Below are 15201 nucleotides of genomic sequence, written 5' to 3' on the forward strand. Positions count from 1 at the left end.
GTTCATTCTAAAGCTGAACATTTATTTGATCAAATACAAGAAAGAACAAGAAATTTAAACAAGCATTTCATATTGAAGCTGAAATTGAGTGATGATGCAAAACAATCAAAAAGTCTCTCTCCTTTTGGAAGTAAAATATCAGAGCGTCTTATTTCCAGAATAATCTTTCCTTGATGAATGGAGAGGCTAACTTTACTCTGTCCAGATGTAGGAAGGGTATGCACTTCCCCTGTTTCTAACAGACAGACTGATACAAGTTGGAGGAGAGGTAGGAAAGGGAGGTTGTGGAAGCTTCTTTGCTGGAAGTTTTTTGTGTCTTAAACCCAACAAATGCTGCACTGTGGCAGGGGGTTAGACTGGATGACCCTTGCGGTTCCTTCTAACCCTATATGATTCTATTATAGCAAAGACAGGGTGGGGGGGATTTGGCTTTTGTTGATGTCTGTGGAACACGGGCCTGCTGGTCAGCCATGGGTGGACCACAGAGCCTGGTGCTTGGACTCTGCTTCCCACTCCAGTAAGAAAGGTTATTTGGTTGGGTCTTTTCTTCCTAGCCAGGGAAGGCTGGTGGGCAGGTCATCGCATGGTGCCAACGCACTGCTGTGGCTTTCAGGGGCTGGTGAGCTGCTGAGAGAGGGAGATGGGATGTGGGGGGGAGGGGAGCAGAAAGTCACCTGATAGGAAGGGAACCGAGCAGGAGCTCTCGTGCCTTTGGGTGCTGGCAACTGGGTGTCCCCCAAGGGGCTGAGCGTGGGCATCATGGAGCCCTGATGACTTTCAGACCTCACAGTGAAAAACAAAGTTCCTAGAACCAGAGCAAGGCCTGGTGGCCTCCCTTGCGGAAGGACGCCTTTCAGGCTGCTCTGTCCATCTGGGCTGGGCTCAGGGAAGGTGAGCTGAGACTAGGGTTACCCTACGTCCAGGGGTTCCCAGACACCACCTCTTTTTGGATCCTCCGTCCTCTAGCTGGGTGGATTTTTCAGGTAAAAGACAATGTCTGTGGTTTTTGCAAGCAGACATTGCAGCTCAGAAAAAGACGTTCCAGAGGCGGCTCTAGCTTTTTTGCCGCCCCAAGCATGGCAGACAGGCTGCCTTCGGTGGCTTGCCTGTGGGAGGTCCACGGTCCCATGGATTCGGCAGCTTCCCTGCGGGATGTCTGCTGGTCCCGCAGCTTCGATGTACCCACCACTGAATTGCTGCCAAATCCGCGGGACTGGCGAACCTCCCGCAGGCAAGCCACCGAAGGCAGCCTGACTGCCGCCCTCGCAGGGACTGGCAGGGCACACCCATGGCTTGCTGACCCAGGCACGTGCTTGGAGCGCTGGTGCCTGGAGCTGCCGCTGGCCATCTCAATACCCTGATTGGTCCCTCCCCTGCAGCCGCAGCTGCCAGATCCCACCCAGGCCCAGCCCAGCCCTGGGGAGGGGGAAAGGCCCGAAGGGAGGCAGTGACTGATGAGCTGGTGCTGTGTCCCGGGCCTGTGCCAGCCGCCCTGCCACCGTGACAGGGAATGATACTGCCCCCAACCTTGAGAGTGAGGCCCCAGGTACCCCTTCAGCATCCCCCAGGTACCCCCTCCCACACCCCTCCAAATACTCCCTCCCAGTACACACACCCCTCCATCCCCCCCAATACCCCCTCCAGCATTCCCCAGGTACCCCCTCCAACCATCCCAAATAGCCTCTTCTAGTACACACACACCCTTCCAGCACCCCCCCAAATAACCCCTCTGACACTTCCCAAATACTCCCTCCCAGTACACACACACCTCTCCAGCACCCCCCAAATATCCCCTCCGGCACCCTGGCAAATGCCCCCTCCTAGTACACACAGCCCTCGGTTCCCTCCCCCCCATGGCTTTTTGGGAACCTGAACTATAGAAACCCTAGGTGAGACAGGATGAACTGGGATACAAGATGGGATGAGAGATGAGGAGTTTTTTTTTTCAAAATCTCTTTTTAGGAACCCACCCCCCCAAAAGGGCAAAAGGGGGCAGCATAGCCCATCCCCTCATTATTTTGTCCCCCAATTAGGCCTAATATCCACCACACCAATTTTGGTTAATCAATTTCTGGCTCCACATCCTCTGTTGTTAGCAAGCATGATTTCAACAGCCGTTGAATCATATCAGAGGGTCCTTTTTGCTTGGACTAATCCAGTTTCTCTTGCACTTGTTCATATCATTCATTTGTTGAAAACAACTTGACTTGTTTTCCATGGTTAACTTCCAAGTAGATAAAAAGTGAGGGGTGTGACATTCCCCTCTGGTGTTATCTGGGCCGGTGATCGGCTGGGTCACTCCGATCCTTGACTCTGGGAGGCAGCCTTACCCTGCTCTGCTGTGAGAACCCCCCTCCTGGGCTGGTCACACACAGCCTCTGGCATGTCAGCTGCTCCCAGCTACTTGCAAGCGAACGACACTAGCCAATATCTCCGGTCCCAGAAACAATCCTAGGAACCTCCGTCTTGCAGTGTTCAGTTAATGCCCGTTGGACGCTGCAAGCTTATATGAGTTCGTCAATTTAATAGAGAAATTGATATGTACCAGGCTTGTTATCCCAAGGAGAGTTTCTGCCACACTTCAAACCAAATGCACTGCTTCAGGTAGAATAAACAAACAGATTTATTAACTGTAAAGCTAGATTTTAAGTGATTATAAATCAAAGCACAACAAGTCAGATTTGGTCAAATGAAATAAAAGCAAAGCACATTCTAAGTTGATCACAACACTTTCAATGTCCTTACAAACTTAGATGCTTCTCACCTCAGGCTGGCTGGTTGCTCTTCACCCAGGCTCTCCCCTTTGATCAGCGCTTTGAAGTTTCTAGTGTAGACATAGGCTGAGTCTCTCCAACCAAGGTTGAGCAATTCCCCTGTTGTGGCCTTATGCAGGTGAGTCATTACATTGTAGCTCCCTTGCTGGACGACAGCTTCCATCCCACCATCAACCTCAGCCTGGCCCAATCTACACGGGAGAGCCACTTCCTAGACACCACGGTACAAATAAGTGACGGTCACATTGACACCACCCTATACCGAAAACCCACCGACCACTCGGCCTATCGTCATGCCTCCAGCTTCCATCCCGGATACACCACACGATCCATCATCTACAGCCAAGCACTGAGGTACAACCGCATTTGCTCCAACCCCTCAGATAGAGAACAACACCTATAAGATCTTCACCAAGCATTCTCAAAATTGCGATACCCCCATGAGGAAATAAGGAAACAAATTAACAGAGCCAGATGTGTACCCAGAAGCCTCCTGCTGCAAGACAAGCCCAAGAAAGAAACCAACAGAACTCTACTGGCCATCACCTACACTCCTCAACTAAAACCTCTCCAACACATCATCACTGATCTACAACCCATCCTGGACAACGATCCCTCACTTTCACAGGCCTTGGGTGGCAGGCCAGTCCTCTGCCACAAATAGCCTGCCAACCTTAAGCATATTCTCACCAGCAACCACACACCACACCATAGTAACTCTAACCCAGGAACCAATCCCTGCAACAAACCTCAATGCCAATTCTGCCCACATATCTAAACCAGTAACACCATCACAGGACCTAACCAGATCAGCCACATCACTGGGTTCATTCACTTGCACATCCACCAACGTAATATACGCCATCATGTGCCAGCAGTGCCCCTCTGCTATGTGTATCGGCCAAACTGGACAGTCCCTATGTAACAGGATAAATGGACACAAGTCAGATATTAGGAATGGCAATATACAAAAACCTGTAGGAGAACACTTCAATCTCCCTGGACACAAAATAGCAGATTTAAAGGTAGCCATCCTACAGCAAAAAAACTTCAGGAAAGAGAAACTGCTGAACTTCAGAGTAGTAGCCGTGTTAGTCTGTATCCGCAAAAAGAATAGGAGTACTTGTGGCACCTTAGAGACTAACAACTTTATTGTAGCATAAGCTTCCATGGGTTACAGCTCACTTTGTTGGATGCATGTAGTGGGAAATACAGAAGAAAGATATATATATATACAGAGGGAATATGAAACAATGGGGGAGGGATAGCTCAGTGATTTGAACATTGACCTGCTAAACCCAGAGTTGTGAGTTCAATCCTTGGGGGGCCACTTAGGGATCTGGGGCAAAATCAGTACTTGGTCCTGCTAGTAAAGGCAGGGGGCTAGACTTAATGACCTTTCAGGGTCCCTTCCAGTTCTAGGAGATAGAATATCTCCATTTATTTATTTATTTATTATTTAATTTATTAGCATGCACATTATAAGGAGAGTGATCAGTTAAGGTGAGCTGTTGTTAGCAGGAGAGAAAATAGTGGTAATGAAAATGGCCCATTTCCAGCACTTGACAAGGAGATATAAGGAACTGTATTTGAGACCATCAGCTCAGGATTGAACAAAGACTGTGAATGGCTAGCCAACTACAAAAGCAGTTTCTCCTCCCTTGGTGTTCACACCTTAACTGCTAGAAGAGGGCCTCATCCTCCCTGATTGAACTAACCTCGTTATCTCTAGCCTGATTCTTGCCTGCATATTTATACCTTCCTCTGGAAATTTCCACTACATTCATCTGACGAAGTGGGTATTCACCCACAAAAGTTTATGCTTCAATACATCTGTTAGTCTATAAGGTGCCACAGGACTCTTTGTCGCTTTTTGCTGGACAATGGGTGTTGATGGTTGGTTGACACCCCGCCCAAGTGTTGGCTACATTCCTTGCTGTTGCCTCTGGGGAGCTAATATCTGGCTGATTCCCCCAACTTACAGCATGTTTTAGTGACAACTATACTACACAATTATCATAACTTAATATGCGTTAATGATATACATATATGGATGGAGAACTGACTTTCAGCAGATCATAACCTTTCCCTTGATACCTTACAAGGCATGCTTTATATGTAAAATCAGAACTATATGAAAATGAGGAATGTGGGGGTGACAGCACGCTCCCCCAAGGATAGAATGTCACAGTGGGTTATTGTGACATTTTATGAACTGGCATGTACCTTTTGCATTTGATCTTACAATTGGGATTAAGTGTTTAGTTCCATGAAGCACAACAGACACTAGGGGCCTGTGCTGATACTGTGTGGAAGGAGATCTCTGAAGGCCTTTGAGGAAGATCATCTTCCCTCTGAGAGTTGGTTTTCCTGTCAGGGACCTTTCTGCCCCTGCAGATACAGGAGAGGAATCTCTCTAAGGGAGCAGGAGCTGTGGGGGCTCTGACTACCTGGGAGCTGGGCAGGCTGCAGTTCGGAGCAAATGCAGAGATCCCTGCAGTCTCCTGTTCTCTCCCTGGATCTAGGTCTTTGAACACAGCCTGGGGGACAAGCTGTGGGCTAGGGGGTTTCTGACTCTGAATGCTCTGTCCCTCTCATGCAGCCATCCCTGATGATCTCCGAAGCCCCATCAGGATTGAGAGAGACGAGCAGCGCAATTTGCATTTCTTCCCCCCGGAATATGGCCGTAAGTTCGGCTCCCTCCTGCGGTGGGAGGGCAGAGGGGTGGCATAGAGTAGGTATTGGGGAGGGGCATGGGACAGGTGTGTAGGGTGGAAAAGGGGGCCATGGGGCAGATGCATGGGGGAGGTGTAAATGGGGAAGATGCGGGGGGCATGGTGATGCATAGGGCAGAGCAGGGTATGTATGTGGCATAGGGCAGGTGTGTATTGGGGTGTTCCCAGTATTGGTCATGGCTTGGAACACCAGTCTGGTTTGGTTTTGCAGATGTAGCTGACGGGACAGCTGTGGACATTTTCTCCTTTGGAATGTGCGCCCTGGAGGTAGGAGCCAGGAGACCCCACTACGGATTCCAGGAACTCCCCGAAGGGTTGTCTCCCTTGGGGCTTGGGGCAGGGTGAATTCATTCCCCTGACCCTGCAGGAGCAAGGGGATCTCAGCTCAGCCAAGGAGCTCCCTGCCGAATGGAGTCTGGGTGCCCTCCACTTGCCCCTGTGAGGGCAGCTCTAGACCCTCTCTTCTCCGATGAAGGCTCTGCGGACCTGCCATCCCCCATTGCTGTGATGGAGGCTCCACTCCTGGGGTGACCATTTCTTCCTGCCCCAGCTACCCTCTCTGGGGAGCGGTGGGAGAACTGGCTCCACCCACTTATGACTCCCATTCCCAGAATGAGAAGCCTCCCTTAGCCATCTCTATCCAGACTGAACCCGCCTCTTGCTGAGGCCCTGCCTGACCTGAGGGCACAGTTGATACTGGTCTTATCCCTTAGGGCCTGTTACACACATGGGTGTGAGGTTTCCCTTGGCCAGTGGGAGAAGCTGCTCACAAGGGGGACTTGCACTGCTGCCCTCCCCAGGGGATGTGTCCAGGGAGTGGCTATCCACTACTGCCTGTATTGGTGAGCTTGGGGCCCCAGGGAGCAGGGCTGCCAGTCCCTCCCTCTGCAGCCCCATCCCCTGACACCAGCCCCTCTGGGCAGGACCCACAGGCCAGTTTCAGGAAAGGATTGAGTACTTCATCTTCCCCACAATGGGGTGGAGAGAGGCCCTGGAGTCCTGAGTGGAAATAGTATCAGAGGGGTAGTATCCACAAAAACAACGAGGAGTCCAGTGCACCTTAAAGACGAACAGATTTATTTGGGCATAAGCTTTTGTGGCTAAAAAACCCACTTCTTCAGATGCATGGAGTGAAAATGACAGATGCAGGCATTCTATACTGACACATGAAGAGAAGGGAGTTACCCTATAAGTGGAGAACCAGTGCTGACAAGGCCTATTAAATCAGGGTGGATGTGGTCCACTCCCAATAACGGATGAGGAGGTGTCAATACCAAGAGAGGGAAAATTGCTTTTGTAGTGAGCCAGCCTCTCCCACTACCCATTCAAGCCCAAATTAATGGTGTTAAGTTTGCAAATGAATTTTAGCTCTGCAGTTTCTCTTTGAAGTCTGTTTTTGAAGATTTTTGTTGAAGAATGGCTACTTTTAAATCTGTTATTGAATGTCCAGGGAGAATGAAGTGTTCTCCTACTGACTTTTGTATGTTACCATTCCTGGTGTCCAATTTGTGTCCATTTATTCTTTTACGTAGAGACTGTCCAGTTTAACCAATGTACATGCAGTGGGGCATTGCTGGCATGGGATGGCATATATCACATTAGTAGATGTGCAGGTGAATGAGCCCCTGATGGTGTGGCTAATGTGATTGGGTCCTCTGATGGTGTCGCTAGAATAGATATGGGAGCAGAGTAGGCAACGGGGTTTGTTACAGGAACTGGTTCCTGGGTTAGTGTTCTGTGGTGTGGTGTGTAGTTGCTGGTGAGTATTTGGTTCAGGTTGGAAGGCTTTCTGTAAGCAAGGACTGGCCTGTCTCCCAAGGTCTGTGAGAGTGAGGGATTGTTTTCCAGGATAGGTTGTAGATTGTTGATGATGTGCTGGAGAGGTTTTAGCTGAGGGCTGTATGTGATGGCCAGTGGTGTTATTTTCGTTGTTGGGCCTGTCCTGTAGTAGGTGACTTCTGGGTAACCATCTCGCTCTGTCAGTCTGTTTCCTCACTTCCCCAGGTGCGTATTGTAGTTTTAAGAATGCTTGATAAAGATCTTGTGTTTGTCTCTGTCTGAGGGATTGGAGCAAATTTGGTTGTATCTTAGGGCTTGGCTGTAGACAATGGACCATACGACGTGTCCTGGATGAAGGCTAGAGGCATATAGGTAAGTATAGTGGTCAGTAGGTTTCTGGTATAGGGTGATGTTTATGTGACTATCACTTATTTGCACTGTAGTGTCCAGGAAGTGGATCTCTTGTGTGGACTGGTCCAGCCTGAGGTTGATGGTGGGGTGGAAATTGTTGAAATCCAGGTGGAATTCCTCAAGGGCCTTCTTCCCGTGGATCCATATGATGAAGATGTCATCAATGTAGTGCAAATAGAGGAGGGGCACTGGGGGATGAGAGCTGAGGAAGCCATGGGTGGCAGGTTTGTAGAAATTATGGTGGTGCCCGGAACCTGCCACCCCAAACTCCGCCCCCTACCTGCCTAAGGCTCTGGGAGGGGGGTTGGGTGGGGGGAGGAGGTCTGGGGTGCAGGTCCTGGGCTGGGGATTAGGGTGCAGGAGGGGTGCAGGGTGAAGGCTCTTGGATGGAATTTGGGTGCTGGGTGCAGGCTCCGGGCTGGGGAAGGGGGTGAGTGTGCAGGAGGGGGTGAGAGGTGAAGGTTCTGGGATGGAGTTTGGGGATGGGAGGGGGTGCAAAGGGAGGGGTGCAAAGGGAGAAGGTGCAGGCTTTGGGAGGGAGTTTGGGGGCAGGAGGGTGTGTGTGGGAAGGGGGGAGTTTGGGAATAGGGAGGGGAGCAGGGGTGAGGACTATGGGGATGAGGATAAGGGGGCTCAGGGCTTGGGCAGAAGATTAGGGTGTGGGGGGATGAGGGTTGGGGCTGAGGATGAAGGGTTCCTGATGCAGAAGGGGGCTCAGGGCTGGGGCAGAGGATTAGGGTGTGGGGGGATGAGGGCTGGGGATGAGGGGTTTGGGGCGTTGGAGAGGCTCAGGGCTAGGGTGGAAGGGCAGGGTAAGGGTAGCCTGCCCTGCCATTAGAAGATGGGGGGCACTAGGACCCTGGGGCAGCAGGAGCAGGGCTTCTCATAGGAATGTCCTACACGGGCAGCACAAGCACGCACGGGAGAAGCGTGCACCGATCTCTTCCAGGCAGGGAAGCAGCGGGGCAAGAGGGAGACCCATGGGGGCTGGGGCCTGCTCCAGGCAGGGCTGGGGGAGAGACCCAGCTCCAAATATTGGTGGAGCAGAGCCCCCAGCCCTGAATATTGCTGGAGCTCGGGCACCACAAAAGAATATAACCCGCTGCCTATGGAGGAAGCATTGTTCTAAGTCAGCCATAAAGATGTTGGCATACTGTCGGGCCAGGCGAGGACCCATAGCACTGCCACTGACTTGAAGGTATAAGTTGTCCCCAAATCTGAAATAGTTGTGAGTGAGGACAAAGTCACAAAGCTTAGACACCAAGTGTGTTGTGGTCTCATCAGGGATACTGTTTCTGACAGCTTGTAATCCATTCTCGTGTGGAATATTGGTGTAAAGAGCTTCTGCATCCAGAGTGGCCAGGATGGTGTTTTCAGGAAGATCACCAATGGATTGTAGTTTCCTCAGGAAGTCGATGGTGTCTCAAAGATAGCTAGGAGTGCTGGTAGCAGAGGGTCTGAGGCGACAGTCCAAACAGACAATCCTGCCGTTAGGGTGCCAATGCCTAGAAGATGGGGCGTCCAGGGTTTCCAGGTTTATGGATCTTGGGTAGCAGATAAAATACTCCTGGTCAGGGCTCTAGCAGTGCATCTGTGTAGATTTGTTCCTGTGCTATAGCAGGGAGTTTCTTGAGCAGATGGTGCAGTTCTTCGAGATGTGTTGCTCATATCGATTCTAATTAGGTCTGTGCATGCCGCGTGCACATTCGCTGGAAGATTTTTACCCTAGCAACACTTAGTGGGTTGGCTGGGCACCACCTGGAGTGTGAGGATAAGATTGTGGAGTCCTCGGAGATTATAGAAATGGGGCCCCACGGGGATTTTTAACAAGAGATATTTATTAGTAGTTTGAAGTTTTAAAATTCTCAGTGCAGTGGCACCACTAGGGCGTCGGATATATACCCCTGCTGGCCCAACGGCTCTTCAGTTCCTTCTTACTGCCCGTCTTGGTCGTTGGAACAGTGGAGTGCAGTTTTACTGACCTCCACCTCCCTAGCTACTCGTAGTTCTCTCGTTATTTTTTTGTGTATATAGTTCAAAGTTATATAGTTATAGTTAATTTTTATCGTTCACAGTTAGTGTTATAGTTAAGAGGGGTTCAGGGATTTGCTCCTTCCCCGCACCCAGTGCCGGGGCCCATGCCCGGTTCATCGGGTTTCAAACTGTGATCGGCCTGTCACAAGCCAATGCCGACAGGAGATCCACACAACTCCTGTCTTAAGTGCCTCAGGGAATCTCACCTGACAGATAAGTGTCGCATTTGCAAGGCTTTTAAGCCGAGAACAAAAAAGGAGCGGGACTTTTGGCTAAAACAGCTCCTCATGGAGGCGGCTCTTACCCCTCTGCCTTCGGCACCGAGCGCTGGTCAATCAGCAGGCAGAACCGCCTCCTCAGCACCGGACCGTGCCGGTACTGCCAAGGCCTCTCGGCACCAGCCGTCGCCAGCACTGAAGTCGACTCGGCACCGCTCCCTCTCCCCGAGGTCGAGAAAGCCTAAGACTCCTGCTGCTTCCGTGCCACCTGCACCGCAGCCAGAGAGCTCGTCTGGTCGGATCGCCCAGCACTGACACCTGCCGCGGCACCGACGACGTCGGCACCATCGATTCTGGTCCCACAAGGGCCGTCGAGGCCGGTGCCTGTCAGCTCCCCGGCGCGAGCCATGGTTGAGCTTACTATTCCATCCACGCTGGAGACATTCTCAATGGCGAGTGATCTGATTGCCATGACAGAGTCAACGCTGCCTCAACCCCCGGCACCACCAGTGCGGGTAATACAGTCTATTGGCAAGCCTGCCTTGATAAGACCATCCTCTGTCGGCACAGCAGAGCGGCACCATTCACGATCACGGTCCCGCAGACGTTGCAGGTCCCGTCGGCGCTCCCGAAGCCGCTCGCAGTCCCGGCACCGTTCTCCTCCTCGGTACCGGTCGCACTCACAGCACCGTTCAGTATCCTGCTCACCGGCCGGCTACTCTCAGCACTGTTCCAGCACTGCTCCAGGCACCGTGACTCCCGTAGCCACTCCCGACGTCGAACCTAGAGATCTCAGTCGACCTCCTGGCACCGCTGCGGTTGCAGGTCCCGATCTCGTTCCCGGTACCGATATGCCTCCCGGTACTGGTCCCCAGTGCTGAGTAGAGCAAGGTCCGCTAGAGACAGAGACTCTGCCCAGGGCTTTTCAGCCCCTCCATGGCCATCCAGACACGCATCAGTGTTGTCCCACGTGGACAGCTCTTATGCACAGGACCGCGATTCCGATGTGCCCACCAGAGTCTTCCAAGAGACCCAGGCCCAGGCCCAAGGCCCCATCAGTGGTCTTTCTGGACACCTTGGGCGTACCACCAGGCCCAAGGCGTACCAGGAGTTCCATCCCGCTCTGTCCCATCAGAGCACCAAGTGCCAGAGGCGACAGTTAGCCGTCCTCCTCCGACTGCTATGGAGGAAGCCCCAGTTCACCCACTGGACTCCCAGGCTCCACTGGAGCAGGAGGTCGCCCAAGAGCAAGAGGCCACACAGGACCTGCTTGTCCCCGGCATCTCCTCTTCCTCTTCTCCAGATGAGGCAGTGGCAGGAACATCCTCCTCGGGCCCTCCTCCAATCGACCTGAGAGCCCATCAGGACCTCCTGAGGAGGGTAGCACTCAATATGAACCTCCAGGTGGAGGAGGTCCCAGAGGTAGAGGACCCGGTAGTGGACATTCTGTCGGCGGATGCCACCACCAGAGTGGCCCTACCATTTATTTGGACCATCCAGGCCAATGCCGATACTATATGGCAGTCTCCAGCCTCTATCCCTCCTGCGGCCAGGGGAGTCGAGCATAAATACATGGTGCCCTCTAAAGGGTATGAGTACTTGTATGTCCATCCTCCTCCCTGCTCACTAGTCCTTCAGTCCATGAATGAGAGGGAGTGCCATGGCCAACAGGCGCCAGCCCCGAAGTCGAAAGAGGCTAGGTGAATGGACATACTCAGCCGCAAAGTGTTACTCGGCAGGTGCCCTACAGCTCTGGGTGGCAAATCAACAAGCCCTGCTTAGCCGCTATAATTATAACACCTGGGCAGTGGTGGGTAAGTTTACGGAGCTACTCCCTCAAGACTCCCGCCAAGAGTTCGCTGCCCTCTTGGAGGAAGGGAAGAAAGTGACCAGAACTTCCCTCCAGGCCTCGTTGGATGCAGCCGACTCAGCAGCCAGGACTCTGGTCTCAGGTGTTGCCATGAGGTGCATCTCATGGCTTCAGGTTTCAAGCCTCCCACCGGAGCTGCAGTATACCATTCAAGCCTTGCCATTTGATGGTAAAGGTCTCTTCTCAGAAAAGACTGACCCCAGGCTGCAAAACCTGAAGGACAACAGGGTCATAATGCGCTCTTTTGGCATGCATACGCCAGTGACCCAACGTAGGCCTTTCCATCCCCAGCCTCACCGCCCATACTCTACGCCTAGACAAAGACAGGACTTTGGCAGGCCGCGCGGCTGAGGTGGTCATAGATGACAATCAGGACCCCAAGGGGGCCAAAATCAAGGTCCCTCGAAACCACTAGCCGGACCAAAGACGAACTTTTGAAGATGCGCCCGAGAGCGGCATACCAGTTACAGGCCAGGATCCTTCTCCTCCCTTCTCCAACCGTCTCTCCTACTTCCTCCTGGCATGGTCCCAGTTAACTTCAGATCGCTGAGTCCTACGCACGGTGGAGTATGGGTACCACCTCCAATTTATTTCAACCCCACCCTCCCACCCTCCAACCCCATCCCTCTTCAGGGACCCCTCTCACGAGCAATTCCTCTTGCAGGAGATGCGAACACTCCTTGCCATGGGAGCTATAGAGGAGGTACCAAAGGACGAAAGGGGCAAGGGGTTTTACTCCCGTTATTTCCTAATCCCCAAGTCAAAGGGAGGTCGCAGACCTATCCTAGACCTGCGAGGATTCAACCAGTTTATGACAAAGTTGAAGTTCCGCATGGTATTCCTGGGGACCATTATCCCGTCCTTGGATCCTGGAGACTGGTATGCTGCCCTCGATATGAAGGACGCGTACTTTCACATCGCCATTTTTCCTCCACACAGGAGGTACCTCCGCTTCGTAGACAACCGTCAGCACATCCAGTTTATGGTCCTGCTGTTTGGCGTTTCTGCAGCCCCAAGGGTATTTACAAAGTGTATGGCTGTAATCGCCGCCTATCTCCGCCGACATTGGATACACGTTTTTCCGTATCTCGACGATTGGCTCATCCGAGGGGCCTCCGAGACACAAGTCACCCAGCATGTGGGCATCATCAAGGACCTATTCACACGTCTAGGCCTGATGATCAATATAGAAAAATCCACTCTGGTTCCCAAGCAGAGGTTAGACTTTGTAGGAGCTATCCTGGACTCCAGTCTAGCCAGGGCCTGCTTACCACAGCCGCGGTTTCAGGCGATGGCAACAATAATCCGAGGTCTACCGTATTTCCCGACGACCTCGGCTCGCACTTGTCTCGGTCTCCTGGGTCACATGGCTGCCTGCACGTTTGTAACCAAATACGCCAGACTCTGCCTCCGTCCTCTCCAAACTTGGCTCAACTCGGTATACCGCCCAGGCAGGGACCCAATAGACACGATAGTCACCATTCCCCCAAGCACCCTAGGCTCCCTAAACTGGTGACTAACTCCCTCCCTGGTGTGTACAGGGCTGCCGTTCCATCCACCCCAGCCCTTAATGTCTCTGACGACGGATGCGTCATCTCTCGGCTGGGGTGCTCACTTTGGACACCTTCGTACTCAAGGCCTCTGGTCATCTCAGGAGCTGGCATTACACATAAATGTCCGAGAACTGAGAGCAGTCTGCCTTGCGTGCCAGGCATTCCAGCAACATTTACAAGGCCGTTGTGTCTCAGTGTTTACAGACAACACAATGGCCATGTACTACATAAACAAGCAGGGAGGGACATGATCCTCCCCCCTTTGTCAGGAGGCCATCCAACTCTTGGACTTTTGCATAGCCCACTCGATAGACCTGGTAGCATCCTTTCTCCCAGGGGTTCAGAACACTCTGGTGGATTGACTCAGCAGGCCCTTCCTCTCTCACGAGTGATCGATCCGCCCGGACGTTATTCATTCTGTTTTCCAGAAGTGGGGATTTCCCCACATAGACCTGTTCGCTTCCCGCGCGAACAGGAAATGCCAGATGTTCTGTTCCTTCCAAGGTCTGTCCCCGGGATCAATCTCGGACGCTTTCCTGATGCCGTGGAAGAGCCAGCTGCTTTATGCCTTCCCACCGTTCCCGCTGGTTCACAAGGTCTTGCTAAAACTCCACAGGGACAGAGCGCACCTAATCATGATCGCTCCAGCATGGCCCAGGCAGCACTGGTACACCACGTTGCTTGACCTGTCGATAGCCAACCCAATTACCCTGCCACTCCACCCAGACCTCATAACTCAGGACCACGGCAGGCTTCACCACCCGGACCTGCAGGCCCTTCACCTCACGGCGTGGCTGCTGCATGGCTAAACCAGTCAGAGTTATGTTGCTGTGCATCAGTACAACAAGTTCTCCTGGGTAGCAGGAAACCTTCCACCTGGTCAACGTATCTGGCCAAGTGGAAGCGTTTCTCCTGTTGGTGCGAAACGCATAATCTTACTCCCACTGAGGTCTTGATTCTCTCTATTTTGGACTGCCTCTGGTCTCTCAAACAGCAGGGCCTAGCAGTATCATCACTGAGGGTACACTTGGCAGCTATCTCTACCTTCCACCCAGGGGAAGATGGCCGTTCCGTGTTCTCACACCCTATTGTTTCGAGGTTCCTCAAGGGCTTGGAGCGCTTATACCCCTAAGTACGCCGCCCAGCCCGGACCTGGGACCTCAACCTGGTTTTAACCAGGCTTATGTCTCCCCCATTCGAGCCGTTAGCAACCTGCTCACTTCTACCTGTCTTGGAAGACAGCTTTCCTCGGAGCCATTACATTGGCCAGACAAGTCTCTGAGCTTAGGGCTCTTACGGTGGATCTGCCGTACACTGTGTTCCACAGGGACAAGCTGCAGTTGCGGCCACACCCGGCATTCCTCCCTAAGGTGGTTTCGGCCTTTCATATTAACCAGGACATCTTTCTCCTGGTCTTCTTCCCGAAGCCACACTCAACGCGATAGGAGTAACAACTGCACTCCCTGGACGTCCGTAGAGCGCTTGCATTTTATATTGAGTGGACAAAACCCTTTCATAAAAGGCCCCAACTCTTTGTCGCGGTAGCAGACCGAATGAAAGGCCTACCTGTTCCCTCTCAGAGGATCTCATCTTGGGCGACGGCGTGCATCTGCACTTGTTATGATTTGGCTCATATTTCCCCAAGCCACATTACCGCGCAGGCTTCATCTGCTGCTTTCCTGGCTTGTGTACCTATCCAGGAGATATGTCGCGCAGCTACCTGGTCTTCGGTCCACACCTTTGCTTCACATTATGCTCTGGTTCAACAGTCCAGAGACGATGCAGCCTTCGGCTCAGCAGTTTTATATTCTGCCACATCTCACTCCG

General features: G+C 52.4%; 1 protein-coding gene across 4 annotated transcripts in view; it reads left to right on the top strand.

Annotated features, from left to right (window-relative positions):
• Nucleotides 1–15201, top strand: part of NRBP2 (nuclear receptor binding protein 2) — a 75647-nt gene that overhangs the window by 38971 nt on the left and 21475 nt on the right. For all 4 annotated transcript variants that reach the window (XM_030554123.1, XM_030554124.1, XM_030554126.1 and 1 more), the window contains 2 exons: nt 5377–5460; nt 5721–5776. In XM_030554123.1, coding sequence (XP_030409983.1) covers nt 5377–5460; nt 5721–5776 — 140 coding nt within the window. The remainder of the gene's footprint in view (nt 1–5376; nt 5461–5720; nt 5777–15201) is intronic.

This window comes from Gopherus evgoodei, chromosome 2 (genome assembly GCF_007399415.2).
Source record: "Gopherus evgoodei ecotype Sinaloan lineage chromosome 2, rGopEvg1_v1.p, whole genome shotgun sequence".
Taxonomy (NCBI): domain Eukaryota; kingdom Metazoa; phylum Chordata; order Testudines; family Testudinidae; genus Gopherus; species Gopherus evgoodei.